At 39.1% G+C, this 20,820-nt stretch overlaps 1 protein-coding gene across 3 annotated transcripts in view; it reads left to right on the top strand.

The window, feature by feature from the left end:
* The window catches only part of LOC130282596 (pulmonary surfactant-associated protein A-like), a 493,810-nt gene that overhangs the window by 45,510 nt on the left and 427,480 nt on the right, over positions 1-20,820 (top strand). For all 3 annotated transcript variants that reach the window (XM_056530974.1, XM_056530975.1, XM_056530976.1), the window contains 2 exons: positions 13,008-13,124; positions 15,795-15,878. In XM_056530974.1, the coding sequence (XP_056386949.1) occupies positions 13,008-13,124; positions 15,795-15,878 (201 nt within the window). The remainder of the gene's footprint in view (positions 1-13,007; positions 13,125-15,794; positions 15,879-20,820) is intronic.

Here is a 20,820-nt window from a genome sequence, read left to right as displayed (position 1 = left end):
AACATAAAAAAGGTTTTTGTATCTGACACTGCCCATTTAAGGCAGGGCTTAATATAAGTTTAAATGTTTAGTTTAGGCCACTAGATTAATACATAATAGATCTGCTTCTCTTCCAACCAGTTGAGGAACTGATTCTCTTCCCTCGGCTTGGTGGGCCACTTGAGATAGTTGTGAGTTGTCCCTCCATCACCTCTACAGGATGTACTTTGAGCATTTCTTAGTTCCATAACCTTCTATTGCCGCTTCCTTTTTCTTATTATATGTCTAATATCTCTCATCTCTCTAGCCTTAATTCAGGAGATGCAATGTGACGACATAGGCTCTTTTAACTTTGCACTGAGACAATTCCCTATAGTATATGTAACCAACAAAGACAGAAAGAGAGGGTGTGTGGCCATTTTAATACCTCGTACTTTTCCCTTTCAAGTAACCTCCACATTCTCAGACCGTAATGGCAGTTATATCGTTGTTTCGGGTTACTTCTCCAATACTCCTTTGACCCTATATGCTCCAAATCTATCTCAACTACCTTTTCTTAAAAGGGCCTTTGCAAACCTTGTTGATTGGAGGTGACTTCAACCTCCTTTTTACTACCTCTATACATCTACATTCTATTACCCATCCAACCCTTCCCCCCTCCCCCTTCCTTGGTCTGTCTATCACTACATTTCTGAAGATTGGTCAGGAGACACCATGGCCCAGATTTATCAAACTGTGTGAGAGAAAATATAGAGAGATTTTCCCACAGCAGCCAATCACAGCTCAGCTAACAAGCTGAGGTAAAGTGAAACCTGAGCTGTGATTGGCTGCTGTGGGAAAATCTCTCTATATTTTCTCTCACACAGTTTGATAAATCTGGGCCCATATGTATACAGACCATACAGACCTATGGAGGATCTGTAATCATAATAGCAAATAATACACATTCTTTTCTCACCCTCATACGACCCATACAAGAATTGACATGTCCCTCGATAATCTCCGTTTGACTAAAAAAATCTATGATACACCCTATTATGTGGTTGGACCACACTCCAGTTACTCTAGAGCTCAAAGAAGCTTCACCACTGCAAAGGGTGTGCCAATGTTTACTAAACTAATCGCTACTAAAAAAGGAGGAACACCTAGGAACAAATTAGTATTTAGAGGCCAGTGTATTGCATTGGCGTCGCATCTCAAAAAAGACTCCATACGTTCCAGGGATTTGGAGAATTAACTTAAATCTCTAAAGGACAGGATGACAACCCACCCTACTCCATCCATTCTTTAAAAGGATTTTTTCATTTATAATAAAACAATACAAAAACACAAAAAAGAAACAACAGTAGCCACACCAGCTGTCCCCACACAATGAACAGTAGACTTAGCGGACCGTAGAGCAAAAAGTAGTGCATAACTGAACTCAGAAATATGCAAATATAGTCCATGGAGCCACTTTTTCCAGCAAGTAGCAAAGCCTCTATAGAATATATGGATTTGGAATTATCCAATCATAACAGCAAAGTCATTACAAAAAACTATTTTAAGAAAGTAGACTGTAATAGTCTCCTATCCTTCAACAGTAGTCACTATTAAAAATGGAAGTTAAACATTCCATACGGTCAGTTCCACAGAGTCCGTAGGAATTGCTCTGATATCTCGGATTATAAGGAACAGAGCAAAATCATAAAAACTAGACTCTCTGAGAAGGGATAGCCATCAAAGATAATCAAAGCAGCATATCAACGAGCCCTAATAGGCCCTAGAACAACAGTGAAGAAGATACCCACCATAGTGAATGATCATCCCATTGAAGCAAACCAAGACATTTTCAAAAATAACTTCATTACCACCTACTGCGCATTACACAACAGCATTCGCAGTATCTTGAATAAACATTGGAAAATTTTACTACAAGACCCCCTCCTGAAAAACGACATTCCCAATCAATCTTCTATTACCTATAGACGCGCCCATACGTTGAAGAACATACTGGTACCCAGTCGTCTAAAAGAAGAATTCACTAACAAACGCAAAATTAACCATCTCACCCTGGGAAATTACAAATGTTATAAGACGACATGCAAATGCTGTGCAAACATTATTAACGGTAAAAAAGATTTCCTTTGCAGTTCTACCAGGGAATCCTTTCCTATTAAAATTAGGATGGACTGCTCCACAACCCACGTGATATATCTACTAGAATGCGACTGCAAAACACAATACGTAGGTCGCACTATTCAACAGTTGCGACTACATATGAACAAACACAGATCCAAAGTACATAAAGGATTTATTAAACACAGCGTCTCTAGACACGCAACACAATACCACAATAAGGAATTTTCAGCCTTTTCCTTAACCATTTTAGAACACATTCCAGAGGATACATACAATAGGTTTGAAAAACTACAACAGAGAGAGTCATTTTGGATATATAAATTAAATTCTTTAATACCTAATGGACTGAACAAAGTAATGGACATTATCCGTTAGAAGTCCTATCATTTACATTATCCTCTGTTTTTCCCAGTACCCACATTATGGCTTTCTATTATGTCCCTATATGCTTCTGCCACACTTTTGTAGGATAAAATTTGTATGTATAGACATTGAAAATATCATTAGGCATAGACACATGTGCATTTTTCTCAATTAAATGGTATTTTTAATATATACATAGTTACATAGTTAGTACGGTCGAAAAAAGACATATGTCCATCAAGTTCAAGCAGGGAATTGAAGGGTAGGGGTGTGGCGCGATATTGGTGAAGGGATGGGATTTTATATTTCTTCATAAGCATTAATGTTATTTTGTTCCAGGAATGTATCTAATCCTGTTTTAAAGCAGTTAATTTTTCCTGCTGTGACCAGTTCCTGAGGTAGACTGTTCCATAAGTTCACAGTTCTCATGGTAAAGAAGGCGTGTCGCCCCTTGAGACTAAACTTTTTCTTCTCCAGACGGAGGGAGTGCCCCCTCGTCCTTTGGGGGGGTTTAACCTGGAACAGTTTTTCTCCATATTTTTTGTATGGGCCATTAATATACTTATATACGTTTATCATATCCCCCCTTAAACGTCTCTTCTCAAGACTAAACAATTGTAACTCCTTTAATCGCTCCTCATGCCCCATATTAGTTTAGTTGCGCGTCTCTGCACCCTTTCCAGCTCCAGCTCCATATTTTATATATCATAATAACACGAACTTAAGTATACTTGTATAAAATTTATCTGTTACAGGCTGTTATTGCTGTATATTGTTATTTTTATAGGATTGTATTCCATTTTTTCCCCCTTTACACCATGTAACATATATATTTTATTATGTTCCTTTTACATCATCATATACATTTAAATTGTCCTTCTACCTTACCTTAATACTATTATATATGCTGACAATGTATTGCTAACTATATATATGCTGACATTTATAATGCTGGCTATATATGCAGATCACATATGCTGACTATCCTGCATACTATACTAATGTAGTGCCGATTTTTTTTATATATATATACACAGTTCCACATCGGCATCTACACACGTCTTCACCTTTTTTCTATGTCATTTCAACCTCATCATTTTTCTTATAATCCCTTCATTTTATCACTTACTGCGCTTGGGAAGGTCATTGCGGGACACTGTTAATGTGCCCTGCAGCGCACTTATTCTCTATAAGCTGACACAATGTATCAGCGACACGCACGCCGTGCCGCTACATTGTATTACTAGGTTTCCGCCATCATTATTAACTTTCCGAGTTCGCACATGCGCACACTGCCGGCGGCTCCGCTAGTGATAGCGGAACGCCGACAGACACACTCTGACATTCCCAACGTACTTGGATCATTTAATAACCATTCTCTTTTTAAACTATACATATTATTTATTGTATTGACAGTATTGACGTTACTGTAGTATGATTGTATGCCATTTTTATGTATCTTTTAACCTTGCTTGATTCTGTGTATGTGAGACAATCCCATCGCCTACTAGGGGGTGGAGCCTAGTGGCTTTTTGGCGCCCTTGTTTCACATTTAAAGCTGCTCTGTTTAATCATGGTCATACACTGCCTGTACATCTGATGAAGAGGGTCTAAACCTTTGCAATGGGTTATGTTTTTGGCTAAATAAATTGAACCTTTTATCACAAGAAGCTGCCTGAGTGGTGAATTGTGCTACAGAACCTGGTACCTTTCCTGCCTAGCACCTGCACTTGCATCTTATCCTGTTCGTGACACCAAAAAGCTATGTGGTGAGCTTGTGGGGATGTAGGGTAGGAAGGGTGTAGCTGTGCAGTGATGAAAGGGTGTTGAATTAACCCTTAATTGTCGTGATGCCAGGTTGCGGGTTCTCTCTCTCTCTCCTCTCTCCTTTCTCCTCTCCCCCCTCTCCCTTCTCTCTCCTCTCTCCATATATATATATATATATATCCTACCGCCACCCATCCCAGGAATGATAGGGAGGAATAAAGGATTGTCCACAACCGGAGGTTTAGTAAACTGGAAATAACTTTACTGCAACATTTATGCAGGTTAACAGTAGTAACAGTCTTTACAGAGGACCAGACTTTAAGTTCCTCACAGTTGGTTGGTATCTTGTAGGGAAATAAGCTCTGAGGCTTGCTTTATGCTGTTCCCCTAAATTTAGGGTTTGGTTTTGGGTTCAGTAGTCATGTAGATTTAGCTGAATTGAGTTTAGTAGACTCAGGGTTAGTAAGATGCTGAAGGAATACTCTTCAAGCCTAGATTTGTCTTTAGACTTGCGCAGAGCTCCGCTCGCTGTCATATCCCGGGGGAAAGAGAAGTACAAGAGAGCGAGGATTGGATACAGTGCTCTTATATGGCAAGGGGCAGGCTCATAGCTTATTGGTTCCACCAACTGTAAGTCCCTTCGCAAAGCATTGTGGTACATCATGTCACCCACTCATGTGACCTGAAAGGTCCTCAAGCTTAACCTAACAGTAGGCTTAGTAGTCATGTGACCTAAGGTCCTGGAAGTACTATACATATATATAAATTAGGATCCTACCGGTACGCAGAAACTCTGACTTTGGGGACTTAGCATAAAAGGTACCGTACAATGTCCGGTACTGGGATATCACAACTATATTACTGTAATCCCAGAACCTGGGAAATATCCTGCAGATGGTGCTATTTATAGCCCGAAATCATTGCTAAACTCTGACCTTAAAATGTCACAAAAATAATGACAAACAGACTGGGGGACGTACTTCCTGGTTTAATCCATAAAGATCAATCTGGAAACAGCACGAGAAGAAATATAGACCTCATTGATATCATGAATAAAACAAAGGCCTCAGGAGTCCTAACTTTGGCAGACTGAGCTGGCCATTCCTGTTAATAACCCTAGAACCCTTATGGCATCTCTGGTCCATTCCTCTCTGCTGTCTCCAACCTTTACACATCACCCTCTTTTCTTTTTGGAACACAGAGATCTCTGCTGAATCACGAGCACAGGGCGTTCTGCTGACATCTCTGTCTCTGTTTCTATATGTTTGCTATGGGGATTTTCTCCTACTCTGGACAGTTCCTAAAATGGACAGAGATGTCAGCAGAGAGCTCTGTGTTCCAAAAAGAAAATAATTTCCTCTGTAGTATTCAGCAACTAATAAGTACTGGAAGGATTAAGATTTTTTTTAATAGAAGTAATTTACAAAATCTGTAAAGAGTACCCCTTTAAGACTATTTATTGGTTATAAGCATACAGACAACACATTTCTAGGAGTGTCCTCTCCTCTTTGTCAGGTCATGAGTTACATACGTGTAAGTGTACTTGTATACCCTTGTTAGAACAGGTGTGGAGAAAATAGGAAGTTACCTTCAAGGTCATGATGATGCTCCCGGTCACATGATGCGGTCACATAAAGCAGTTCCAATGTTTACATAGTTAAAAAAAAATATGAGTAAAATTGGATATCATTCTGACAAGAAATTACATACTTTAAAGTATAGATAAAAAAATATAGTTTTACTCTTTGGTGACAAATAAATAGGACAATATAAAAGAAACCGATAATCACGGCCATAATCTAAGTAATTAAAAAATCCTTGCTGTCCTCAACATTTTTATTGGTGTAACAGGTGTGTGGTTAGGTAAAAGACCTCACTGGCATCAGCAGATTGAATAGTACAACAGGTAAGTGGCAAGGGTTGCTGCACAGTATATCACCTGTTCAAGCACCTTCTGACCATGCTAAATATGTATTTTATCATTATTTTTAGCAAATGGTGGATAAATTATTAAACTTACCTACTTTACACTTTTATCCAAGGAAAAGCTGTCCAACACAAGATGTGCAGATAAAACTTGCTTTATTAACGCTTGGCAAGGAGTCACAATACAGATCAGGAACGCTGATGCGTTTCACAACGGCAGGTCCTTAATCGAAGACTAAATTGCAGAAATAACATGCAGTTAAAATAACCGAATACTAGGTCACAATGTAGACAAATTGGCAAGGGGACTTAATTGCAAAGACACTTTTTTGCCACTGAAGAGGAGTTGGTTACGAAGAAGATAGATGTAGCTCCCATCTCACCATGTGATATTAGAGAGACTGCTTGTGTGGACTTTAAAGATCAGATGAACTTATTACAATTATACAGTCTACAGTGGGAGAGCAATACTATTTGTGATACACCTGAGGTTCCCTTAGCACTCTTGCACGAAAAAATAGACTCTAAATCAACACCAGATAAATTAAATAAAGGAGAAAGGATTGCATTAACAGATTTGTGTGATAATGACCATATAGTTGTACGTAATGACGACAAGGGGGGGAATGTTATAGTACTTGACTCTGGTTTGTACAAAAAACTTAATAGAGAAATTCGATCTGATGAAAATACTTATAGGAGGCTCACGAGCGACCCCACTAAGATATTCCAAGTAAAACTGAAAAAAATATTACATGAGGGAGTAGCTTTAAGAGTATTAGACACTAAACTGGAAGAGTCATTATATGCAGATATACCTGTTATTCCAGTGTTCCACTCACTCCTCAAGGTGCATAAGGGGGTATTCCCCCCCCCCCCTCCCAGGCCAATTGTGGCTGGGATTGAATTCTTTACAGAAAGCTTTGGAGAGTGGGTGGATCATTACCTGCAGCCGTTAACCAAAATCACCCGCACTTGCTTGCAAGACACGAAACATGTTATTAATATTCTGCATAAGAAAAAGTGAGAGGATGACATGGCCTGGGCCACATGTGATGTGGTGGGACTATATTCGTCCATCTCTTGGGAGGCAGGTTTAAAAGCACTCACATATCATACATATCATACATTACAATAATTACTCCCTGGTCTGAAGGAATTTATTGCCATAGCCACTGAGTTTTTGTTAAACCACAATTATTTTATGTTTGATGGCGATTTTTTCTTCAGAACAGGGGGGCATCTATGGGTACAAAAAAATTCACCCTCATTTGCAAATATTTTTATATTTTACTGGGAATTTTTTTTTTCTCCTAATAATTCATTCTCAGAACAGATAAGTTGGATAGTTCATTATAGAGATGATTTACAGATTTTTTGGAAGGGCACAGAAACACAGTTTTTTCAGTTTGTAGAATTTATTAGTTGGAACGATCTTAATCTTAGGTTTACTGCACATATTAGTTATACATCTATTAATTTTCTAGACATTACTCTAACCAATAATGGGTCTAACAGAGAGTTTTCCTTATAGGAAGGATACAGCTACTAATGCAGTCTTGATAGCATCTTCATGTAATTCAAAATACAGACATGTAATTCAAAATATTCCTTTAGGTGAAATGTGCAGAACCAATTTGGTCAGATCAAAAATATCATAAGAAAATATACTCCTATCCTTGTGACAGATCCCATCCCGAAATAGGTGATTAAAGATGGAATACATGTCATGTCAAAAAGTGGCCCTTCATTGGGTTCATTTGTTTCTCCTAGTTTGATTAGTAGTACAGGAAATTGAAAAACAGACCTGAAGTGTCGGGCAATTGGCTTAATGTAATAGGAAATTGGGGATGTGGACACAATAAATGCATTACGTGTAAATACATGTTCCCTACTAAAGAAATCACATTTTGCTCCACGGGGAAAGTTTACCCTATACGGGAATATATCAACTGTAATACTAAAATGTTTAATGCAATAATTTATAGTTTCATGTTAGGGGAATGGCAAGCATTCAGAGTATATAGACAATTAAATATACGTACGTCTGTGGTTATAACAATAAATAAATAAAAAGTACAAAACAAGAATTCAGAGATCAAGAAAAATCCATATATATATATATATATATATATATATATATATATATAACAACAAATAATTAAGAAAAAGCATTAATATCAATAAATATATAGAACGAAAATTTTTTTTTTAATATTCCAGAAGAGATCAAGTGGACCTGAAAGATTTGCACTCCTGGAATGGGCGAGGTAGTATGCTACTTAGTTGGAATATAGAAGATATATCTGTACGGCTTTGAAAACTTGCGCCGGAGTGTGAAAATATGTTTATTTTGAATAATGTACTCAATGTGTGTAGGTATATATGCCTGTATTCAGACTTGAAAAATGGAAGTGATCCCGTTCTCCAGCATTTATGAATCCACACATCCATGTCTGGTTTTATAGAAAATTCTAAGGGTTTTATTGTGATGTAATGGCACATGTGACCTTGTATTCGGTTATTTTAACTGCATGTTATATCTGAAATTTAGTCAACGATTAAGCACCTGCCGGTGCGAAACGCGTCAGACGTTCCTGTTCTGTATTATGACTCCTTGCCAAGTGTTAACCCCTTAAGGACCAAGGACGTACCTGTACGTCCTTGGTCCTGCTCCCGTGATATAACGTGGGGTTACACGGTAACCCCGCATCATATAACGGCGGGCCCGGCGTCATAGTGAAGCCGGGACCCGCCGCTAATAGCGCGCAGCGCCGATCGCGGCGCCCTATGGGACCTATAACACTGCAAAAAAAAGTGAATGAATATCATTTAACCCCACCCCTATTAAAAGTTTGAATAACCCCCCTTTTCCCATAAAAAAAAACAGTGTAAATAAAAATAAACATATATGGTATCACCGCGTGCGGAAATGTCCGAATTATAAAAATATATCATTAATTAAACCGCTTGGTCAATGGTGTGCGATCAATAAGTCCTATCAATGCAAAAATGGTACCGTTAAAAACTTCAGATCACGGCGCAAAAAATGAGCCCTCATACCGCCCCATACACGGAAAAATAAAAAGTTATAGGGGTCAGAAGATGACAATTTTAAATGTATTAATTTTCCTGCATGTAGTTATGATTTTTTCCAGAAGTATGACAAAATCAAATCTATATAAGTAGGGTATCATTTTAATTGTGTGGACCTACAGAATAAATATAAGGTGTCATTTTTACCGAAAAATGTACTATGTAGAAAGGGAAGCCCCCAAAAGTTTTTTTTTTTCAATTTTGTCGCACAATGATTTTTTTTTCCGTTTCACCGTAGATTTTTGGGCAAAATGACTGACGTCATTACAAAGTAGAATTGGTGGTGCAAAAAATAAGCAATCCTATGGATTTTTAGGTGCAACATTTAAAGAGTTATGGTTTTTTAAAGGCAAGGAGCAAAAAATGAAAATGGAAAAAACCCCGGTCCTTAAGGGGTTAATAAAGCAAGTTTTATCAGCATGTCTTGTGCCAGACATCTATTCCTTGGATGTGAGTGGTGAAGCTGGGGCGGGACTGGTGGATCCGATAGCACAGGTGTGCACCTGTGGTAGTCAGTGGAAGAGCGGACAGCATTACCTCTTTGCATACTTTACACTTTGAGGAAACATGGGAAACTTTATATACATAAATATATAAAGCACTTAACAGTGTATCCCTTGTGAAAATAATCGATACTAGTACACCAATAGATAATTAGCACAGTAGTGAACTTGTGACCCGTGTTGCTGCTTTTTGTCTTCCTTTTATTAACACACTGAGCTATTCGTAACAATGACTGTATCTGTTCTCTTTTTTTTTTTTTTTTTTTTTTTTAAAACCTATTAGGTTATTAGGTTGTTATGAAATTAACAAAAAAAATATATGGGACTGGTCCATCTCTAATTTCCCTTTGAAATCACCTAAAACACTTTTTACGCCTATACGTTTTAATACTTACATCTGCAACAGTAATGACACTAGAGTAATCTCACCATGGATTAAAGCTAAATTATTCCCCAAATAGCAGATATGGTTGGCCCAATAAGGATCACCATCTTACCCTTTTGGACCCTTAAAATAAATTCAACCTTCGCAGATACCCATATCCCTTTTATAAAGGTATTTAACAATGCCTCGCAATCCCCCCCTCCCAACATCTTTCGAAATGCTCTGCAGAGGCATTACTTCTACTAGGGGCATGATCTCCAGGGTATACAACATAGCAAACAGATATGCAGTAGCACTTCAGCGGTGATTCAATAAGTGGCTTTTATTTCATCACTCAAGTGAGCGATGTTTCGGTCACCTCACGTGACCTTTGTATATATACAAATCTGAGTGTGGACACCCTAAATTGATAAATGGATGCCCTATCTCAGAAAACATCTTCCTCTGCATCAGTCGCAAATTATTTGGACACATCATTTACAAAGAAAATCAATACAAAATAATAAGGGGGTAGGTACCCTCTCTCATATTTTCTGGGACTGTCCTTTGTGCTGTCCTTAATTGAAAAGATTATTGAGGCCCAGGTCCCTCCTGATTTGGTGACCTACCTTCTGAATCTTCCTCCTGCCAAATTGAATAATACCGAGGTCAGATTGCTTTTACTGACTTTGACCTTCATTGTATGTAAATTGTTTGAGTGTTTTCTAAGGGATGCAATTCTGGAGTATCTTAATAAAAATAAATGCATGACCCCATATCAGCATGGCTTTATGAGGGATCGGTCCTGTTAGACTAACCTGATCAGCTTTTATGAGGAGGTGAGCTCCAGACTGGACCTGGGGCAATTGCTGGATGTCGTATATCTGGATTTTTCCAAAGCATTTGATACAGTACCACATAAAAGGTTGGTGCATAAAATGAGAAGGATGGGTCTGGGGGAGAATGTGTGTAAGTGGGTAAGTAACTGGCTCAGTGATAGAAAACAGAGGGTGGTCATTAATGGTACTTATTCTGATTGGGTGACTGTTACTAGTGGGGTAGCACAGGGGTCCGTCTTGGGTCCTGTTCTATTTAGTATATTCATTAATAACCTTGTAGAGGGGTTGAATAGTAAAGTAGCAATCTTTGCAGATGATACTAAACTCTGTAAAGAAACACAACATAAACATAAATGCACTGGTGTGGTGGATGTAACATTGTCATTAGCTAACCCTCAAAACTGATGTAAAATTCAGACATTAGCCAGTATATCCTTATATGAAGGACATACCTGAGCCTGCATACCACGCCAAGGTAAACTCTGTAAAGCGGTAAACACTATAGAAGACAGTGCACTGTTACAAATGGATCTGGATAGGTTGGAGGTTTGGGCTGGGAAGTGGCAGATGAGGTTCAACACTGATAGATGTAAGGTAATGCACATGGGGAAGAAAAATACGGGATGGGATTATATATTAAATGGGAGAACGCTAGGGACAACTAATGTGGAAAAGGACTTGGGAGTCTTAGTTAATAGTAAATTTAGCTGTAGTGACCAGTGTCAGGCAGCTGCTGCCAAGGCAAATAAAATCATGGGGTGCATCAATAGGGGCATAGATGCCCACGACAAGGAAATAATTCTACCGCTGTACAAATCACTAGTCAGACCACACATAGAATACTGTGTATAGTACTGGGCACCAGTGTACAAGAAAGATATAGTGGAGCTGGAGAGGGTTCAAAGACGGGCAACCAGAGTAATACGGGGAATGGGAGGACTACAGTACCCAGAAAGATTATCAGAATTAGGGTTATTTAGTTTCGAAAAAAGAAGGCTTAGTGGAGACCTAATAACTATGTATAAATATATCAGGGGACCATTCAGTGATCTCTCCCATGATCTATTTATACCCAGGACTGTATCTATAACAATGGGCATCCTCTACGTTTAGAGGAAAGAAGGTTTCTACACCAGCACAGACAGGGGTTCTTTACTGTAAGAGCAGTGAGACTGTGGAATTCTCTGCCTTAGGAGGTGGTCATGGGGAACTCTGTGAAAGAGTTCAGAAGGGGTCTGGATGCATTTTTGGAGAGTAATAACATTACAGGTTATGGATTTTAGATCTAAAGGGATAGAACGTTGATCCAGGGATTTATTCTGATGCCATACTGGAGTCGGGAAGGAAAGTTTACCTCTAGTATGAGGGTTTTTTGCCTTCCTCTGGATCAACTCAGTAGGGACGCATTAGGGATATAGGTTGAACTTGATGGACTTTGGTCTTTTTTCAAAATTATAAACTATGTTACTATGTTACTCATATTGACAGCACAATGGTGTAAACACACTGAGGCTCCCCCTATTCCAGCCTTACTTGATAGGATTAGAGAAGTAAGGCAGATAGAGTACCTCGGCCATGATAGATAACAAACAACCCCTCTTTCTGACGGTATGGCGACCATGGGACCTGGTTAATGGCAGACTGGTAATTTTATAGTTTCTGCAGGGGGTCTATGCAGACATGGAGCCACGTGTGCTCATTTTCCTATCTTTTTATGTCTCTTCTTCTCTACCTAATATGTTCCTATCTTCTTATTTTCTCATAAAAATGTCATAATATACCCCCCATACTCAAGTGAACTTATAAATCTTCTACTTAATGTCATGACTGTCTCTTCCCAATAGAATTTTACTGTAGAGTATATCATGGTTGATACCTTGGTCTCCAAGACATACTAAAATGTTTGGATGTACACATGTTTTACCTTTCTATTTTACTCTTTTGTTGTCTGTTGATATGTATTCTATATGTCTTTTGCTAAATGTTCTTAATAAAATTGTAACATTTCTCATAAACAGAGTATATATCTATAAAATTACTTTCCTGCAGGTGCGCAGGGATCCAGGGGAATTCAGGGACCACCTGGTAAACTTGGTCCTCCTGGAGTAAAGGGAGAAAAAGGCTCTGTTGGAGAAAAAGGAGAGCAGGGTATTAGTGCTACCTCAGGTACAATAAGAAAATGTATAGTGGTTTAAAATATGGTGGTCTTGTTATAAAATGCTAAAAGATAAACCTAAAAGATAAGTGTACTTTTACAATTAATTTTAAAATTATTTCAATGCGTCTAAAACAAAAAATTATAAATTACAGATAATATGAGAGTGGGCAGTTGTAGAAGTTAACACAGGACTGCAGAATTAGGCCCCTGTAAACATAAAATGGTAAAAAAAAAAAAAAAAACAGGGTTACTATATGGAACGTGATGCCACGTTTCTGTTATCTTTTATATGCAATTACAGTCCATCCAAAAACTTTGTTAGTTACATAAAATATAGTCACTCAAGTCTTGTTTTAAGAAAGACTAACATTAAAAAGACTTTGCGCCACAGATGCCTCTTCCAGCATTCTACAGACAGATCAAGCAGTGGGGCCACAACTAACACCTCTTCCAGCGATCACTAGATAGACCTTGCATTGCTACCACAACGGTAGTCTGTCCAGTGATCAATGGAAGTGGTATCTATAGCGTGAAAGGCTCCAAATTGAGCAAAGCTGACAGATGGATCAACTCTACTAACCTTAATATACATGTAGTTAGTTTGGGTGCTCCTGAGTAAAAACAATGTATTCCCAATCCGTTCGGCCGTTCCCGAGATACAGCACAATCTTGCAATATGCAAATGAAGTTATAACTGCACCGGAGGCGGGTCATTTTCCCGCTGCTCCACTCTTCAATAATGATCTCCTGCAATCTAAACTTGGCTGACTACATTTCATTTAACAAACTTTTTGGACGAACTGTAACTGCATATAAAGAAAATCTGGCATCAAGTTCTAGTTCTAGAACAAGGGTTGCCGACATACAGTAGATAAACGAATCTCCTCAAATTTGTTTCAGGAGGATTTGCTTAAATTGGCAATTAGATTTTATTGAGATTCAATGACCAATTCAGATTTGCACAGGAGACGCCACTGAAACTATGTATAAAAACAGGAATGCCTGTCAAAGACAGGATTACATGCTCATGTAGGTTCTGCCTCCTTGCTGAGTTCTCAGTGACACCAAGGGATGTCACTGACTAATTTACAATAGAAAAAAGAAGAAAACACGGGGGGCGCTCACAGTACTTCATTCAATGCAGGCTTCTTTATTCAGGTAGCGGCTGAACATGTTCTGGCGGGGCGCCAGGAGCGAGCGTGTGGGACGATAGCTATTTTGTGCCTATCCCGGCACTTCCTCAGATAGGCACAAAATAGCTATCGTCCCACACGCCCGCTCCTGGCACCCTGCCAGAACTTGTGTTCAGCCGCTACCTGAATAAAGAAGCATGCATTGAATGAAGTACTGTGAGTGCCCCCGTTTTTTCTTCTTTTTCCTGTTTTTGAGATTGCTCTGCCTCTACACGGGTTGAGCACTGGGTGAAGTTCTGGTCAGGTGCTGCCGTATTACTGCATCAGCCGTGCAAGTTTTCAAGTACCACATACAGTATTCACCAGTGCCAGCATCTGTACCTTGTCTTTCATACTGACTAATTTACTACTGCATGGGACTTTTGAGATCTCCATCCACCAACTCTCTTGCCTGCTAGGGTCAGTGCTATTGACCATTATGAAACACCATTATTAAGCTTATTAGCTTAAAGAGTACCTGTCACCACTAAACTTTTAAACTTTTGACTTTAAACGTTCCTTATTTAATTATAAGACACTTTGAAAATTTTAACAGCAAGTAAATAGTAATCTTTATAGGGACAGCTCTTGCAGGCATTAGTGATGTTGTGCCTGCTGGGGAATGCCTACTTTTTCCTGCCAGGAGCTCACATAATGTGAGCAAGGGGAAGAGTATGATACAGAGCTTTTTAAAGCCCGGAAAATGTTTTTAAGGGTAGGAGGGGTGTTAGGAGTAGTTAGAGACTAATTTATTAAGTATGGTTTGATGACAGGTTCTCTCAATGTCAGCAATAAATTGAAGAAATATAACACCCAGCCACCGTCTTGTTACAATGGCTGTGTCCCATGAAATGTTAACTTAAAGGGGTACTCCACCCCTAGACAAATTATCCCCTATTCAAAGGATAGGGGATAAGATGTCTGATCGTGGGGGTCCCACCTCTGTCGACCCCCGTGTTCTCAATAGTGGCACCCCGCTATCATCACAGCACAGAGGAAAATCTCCATGCGTGATGACGGGGCGATGCAGGAGCTGGAGCACTGTGACGTCACTGCTCCAGCCCTTTATCGTCATGTCCCGCCTCCTCAGTGCAAGTCTATGGGAGGGGGCGTGGCAGCCATCACGCCCCCTCCCATAGACTTTCAGGGGATGGGGGGTGATGTCACGGTGCTCCGGCCCCTGTATTGCCCCGTCATCCAAGGATAGGGGATAAGATGTCTAGGGGCGGAATACCCCTTTAACTCAGAGTGTATGCCTCTGCTCAGTGTAGAGGAACAGGAACCACTGTCCCTTGGGTAAATTGATTATCAACAAATCAATTCATGCATGTCTAGTTAGCAACCTGCATTTTATCTAGAAAATTCTCACTAAATACTTTAATTAAAGTAATATCTGTGGCTCAGAATACTACTGTAGTTAAACAGAAACATTTACCGTAAATCAGAAAAACTTTGTTAATTGATATACTTTGACCCAAAAAATAACTATTTTCCTTTTTTTCTCAGAGGTTGATGTCGTCAAAGAACAATTAAATGTATTTCAAAAAGAACTAGAGACATTTCAAGCAAGCCTTACAAAGTATAAAAAAAGTAAATAGACCTTGCTTTATATTTGCCATCCATACTATCTCTTTTATACACTGTTAACACTGCTTAAAATTCCCCAGCATATTTTATGCTACATGTGCATTTTTATCTGTAATTGGAAGAAAACAGCCATTATTTGCTGCTTTTCTTTTTTTTTTTTTTTTTTTTGCTGATTTTAGTGCACTATAATTTTAGTGCTTGAGTTTGTATGCAGTGTGTACTTACCAAATTACCAAATATAGCCAAAGTAGGTAATTAGTTTGTGCAAAGATTTGTAGGATAATATTTCCTTTATTGCTCCAGTATATAATTACAATGCAGTATGCCACATGTTCCCCAAAACAGTACACCATTAATAAGGAATGCAGACTGCTGCCTCTCTGACACACATAAAAGAGGTGAGGCATACAGGCCCCGATTAAAGGGTCCAGGACTATGATGTTGATGGCCTATTCTCAGAATATGCCATTAATATAAGATCACCTGGGGTCCGAGTTTAGATAGCTACAGTACCAAGCAGACTGTACCTAGTAAACAATAACATTTTAGGCATTATTTATCACAGCAGTAGGGGAGCGTGGGAGAAAGTTTCCTCTTGAGATGTGAGGACAAGCAAGGGAATCTGCGTGAGCAACATAAACAATATAATTCCTAAGAAATGAACGATCAGAAAAGAAGCTGCACTCACCCGTTTGTAGAAAAATGCCAAAAGGTGCTTTATTTTCAGTGTCAAACAATACAGCTATGCGGCAAGCAGGTAGCTGAACAATCGGGGAGCCAGAGCGGGAGCTCACAGGTGCAGGGGGCATATCACAGACGACTAGTTCCGCGTCGGAAGTGACGCTTCTTCTCGTCAATACGTCACTCTGTCTATGGGGAGTGCTTATATACAGGTAAGTGTCAATAATCAAAAACATAGTAATTACATTAAAAACACATGTTCCTATAAACCACCATACCTACAAGAGGTGCTGTATAGTAGACAGAAAATATCGGAACTCAAAGATAGGAAGAAAGATCATTTCTCTCATTGAGACCAAGCGGACCCAAAGCTTTTAGATGTATGATCCAATAAGCTTCTCTACGAAGCAATTTGACATGTTTGTCTTCTCCCATAGCAACATTCTCTATTCGCTCCAGACCAGCGAATTTTAAATGGCTGATATTATTTTGATGGCACGATTGCATATGAGTAATGAACCGTGTCGCACCCTTTCCTGTCCGGAGGGAATAGATATGTTCGTGAACTCTTTCTTTTTGTTTTTCCTATATAAAAGAAGTTGCAGTCACAAATTAACGCATACACAACAAATGTGGTTTGGCAAGTAATAAATTGGTTTACAAAAATGTTTTCCCCTCCTAAAACAAAATAAATTTTGGCTAAATTTAGCGTACAATACCTGCAATTTTTGCAGGGGAAATTTCCTTTGGGGGTCTGAATTTGCAGCCAATTATCTTTTTTTCTCTGAATTTCATTTTTACCTTTTTTTATCATGTCACCTATGGTTTTTGTGTGGCGGAAGGTTATGATGGGTCTTTCCTTCGCGAAAACATGCAGATTGGGGTCATGTTCAAACATGAAACAATTTTTGAAAATAGTTTTCTTCATTGTTTTCGTTCATGCATGTATTTGTGAATGAAAAAATGCATTGATTATTATTCACTTGCTTTCTTTTCGTTTGGTAAAGTAATTCACTTCTGTTCTTCTTTTCAACTTTCTCGATTTTTTCTGGGTACCCCCTTTCAGATAATCTTTTGCATATGTCATCTAGCTGGCTTTTATATGTGGATGAATCACTGTTGACACATTTTAGTCTGAGCATCTGGAATATTGTCCTTTACAAAATCTAGATGCAAACTTCCATAATGCAGCAGGAATTTTTTTTGCAATATTCTTACGATAGCCAGATGTGACTAAAGTGTCATCAGTGATATCCAATTTTACATCTAGAAATTCAAGGGTTTTTCCTCCAAAACAACTGGTAAAAAGCATATTTTGTGTATTTTGGACTTTTAGATAAACTACAAAAAGATCAAACTGTGCCTTGTCTCCTTCCCACACCATCAGTATGTCATCCACATACCTGATGTAATATTTTATGTGGCTGACATACGGATTGGTGTGGGTGAAGACATACTGTTGTTCAAATACAGTGAGAAAATTTTTAGCATAGGTGCATGAGATTGGTGTGCCCATGGCTTGCCATGGGCCTGTTTGTACCACTGACCATCGTGTAAAAAAACATTATTCTGTAACACAAAATGCATCCCTAATGAAAACATAAAGGCTGGGGATTTTTTTGTATCTGAGAGGAAAGACAAGTTGGCCTGTACACCCGCAACCTGAGGGATGCGAGTGTACAGGCTCTCCACGTCAATCGATACCAACTGAAAACTATCCTGCCAGACAGATAAAATTGTAAAAAGCTGTGAGCAGATCGCTAGTATCTTTTATTAGGGTAGGCATCCCTTTTAGGAGAGGAGACAAAAGCCATTCTATATAACTGGATAGTGACTCGGTAATAGAATTTATACCTGCTACAATTGGTCTTCTGGTAGGGGCGGTGGTGGATTTGTGGACTTTGGGCAATATGTACCATTTAGCTGGTATAGGATTTTTAGGGAGGAGTTTGTTAGCCATAGTTTCAGACAGGACCCCATTTTCCACTTGTCTCCTAAGTAGGGTGCGGAGATTTTCCAGAGCACGTCTTGTGGGATTATCTTTTAGTGGAGTATAAGTGGTCCTGTCATTAAGATGGCGACAGACTTCTTTATTGTAATTGGTGGTGCCCCTCACCACCACCGCTTCTCCCTTATCGGCTTTTGTGATATGTAGGTGTTCTTGTTGTCCTAGCCATTTTATTGCCCTTAATTCTCCTTTTGTTAGATTATTCCTAACTGACGAATAGACAAGGGCATTAATCTCACGATTAACTGCTGTATGAAAAAGATCAACTGAACTACCTGGTAGTACGGGAGGGTTGAAGGTGGAGGGATTTCCACCCCTAAAACTCTCTGCATTATTAGTATCGATAGGGAGGACTGTGGGGGTATCTGATTCTATACCATCCATGAATTCACATAGGAATTCAACACATCTTTGTTCCTCATCCGAGAACTCTTTAGAGACCCTAAAACCTAATAGATCTGGATTGCTCTGTAACTCTTATTCTTTTGCTTGTGTTTCACTGCTTTTATTATCGTTTTTTGAAAAAAACTTTCTAAGGTTAATTTTACGCAATGCCCTGAACAGGTCAACCTCAAACTTTTCAGGAGAGAATTTTTCATTAATTCCAAAATTAAGTCCTTTAGCAAGAACATTCAGACAGTCTTGATCGAGTGGAGTTGTGGTGAGATTGATAACAATTTCTGGCGGCGTCCCTATTTCCTCCAGGACACCTCCTTTCGTTTCTTTGCCCTTGTCCACACGTTGCGTCTTTCGCCCTCTTCCCCTTCTCGTGCGTCTAAAGGTTTTTTTCACTATATGGATGGCTCATTTCTTGTAGGAGCTATTTCTCCATCTCTAACGTCGCCAGATGAACTGGAGTCTGACTCAGTTGTTAGAAAGTCAGTGGTTTTTCTCTTTCTATTTTGGTATTTCTGGTTTTTATTTTTATTCTTGTTCCCTTTATATTTCTTTTTAGTGGCTGAACTTTTCCAAGAGAAAATTTGCGTTAATTTGTGACTGTAACTTATTTTATATAGGAAAAACAAAAAGAAAGTTGTGCACAATAGTTCACAAACATATCTATTCCCTCTGCACAGGAAAGGGTGCGACATGGTTCATTACTCACATGCAATCGTGCCATCAAAATAATATCACCCATTTAAAATTTGCTGGTCTGGAGCGAATAGAAAATGTTGCTATTGCTATGGAAGAAGACAAACATGTCAAACTGCTCCGTAGAGAAGCTTATTGGATCATGCATCTAAAAGCTTTGGGTCCGCTTGGACTCAATGAGAGAAATGATCTTTCTTTCTATCTTTGAGTTACGATATTTTCTGTTTACTATACCGCACCTCTTGTAGGTATGGCGGTTTATAGGAACATGTGTTTTTAATGTAATTGCTATGTTTTTGATTAATGACACTTACCTGTATATAAGCACTCCCTCTAGACAGAGTGACGTATTGACCAGAAGAAGCGTCACTTCCGACGTAAAACTAGTCGTCTGTGATATGCCCCGTGCACCTGTCAGCTCCGGCTCTGGCTCCCCGCTCGTTCAGCTACCTGCTTGCCGCATGGCTGTATTTTTTGACACTGAAAATAAAGCACGTTTTGGCATTTTTCTACATACGGGTGAGTGCAGCTTCTTTTCAGATCATTATTTTCTTAGGAATTTGCAATTGGCTTCTCGTTATATAACTTGCACCCCCGTATATGTCACCTGGATAGTTTTAAATGTGGACTTTGTGAAGTTGCCAATGTAGCTGCAGTGCCTGATTGCCGTCACTTGTATACATTGTCATAAACAATAGAATTAGGAGCCATAAAAGGATGAAAACCAGAATATAAGCCCTTCCCACTATAACTTGTGAGGTGCTTCGGGATATGACATTACTAGTCAGGTGATGATAGGGAGCCTGTTTGCTTCAATGGGTCGAGGGACTGCTGAGTGGGAGAGAGATCATTTTGCAACAGCTGTAGGCACCGTGGTTAGAAAACACTGGTCTGTTGAATGGAATGCAACTCATTTGTGTTTCAATGGGTCAGGTGGCTGATGTGTGGGAGGGAAGAAAGTGACCTCAAACTTACAAGCATGGAACTATGGGATGTGTAGTTTGAGAAAAAAAATCCAACAGGAAATAGTCAGTACACAAAAATATAGCCACAGTGTTATGGTAATCTCACAACATAGCCATTTAGCCCCAAAACAAGCACAGATCGTTCCTAGGCATGTCCATTACTGTCTGGCAGGTAAGTACTAAAATCACCTTATGGTGG

The sequence above is a fragment of the Hyla sarda genome, chromosome 7, assembly GCF_029499605.1.
Source record: "Hyla sarda isolate aHylSar1 chromosome 7, aHylSar1.hap1, whole genome shotgun sequence".
Lineage (NCBI taxonomy): Eukaryota > Metazoa > Chordata > Amphibia > Anura > Hylidae > Hyla > Hyla sarda.
Note: the sequence above shows the minus strand (reverse complement) of the source record. Positions and strands in the feature narration are given on the sequence as shown.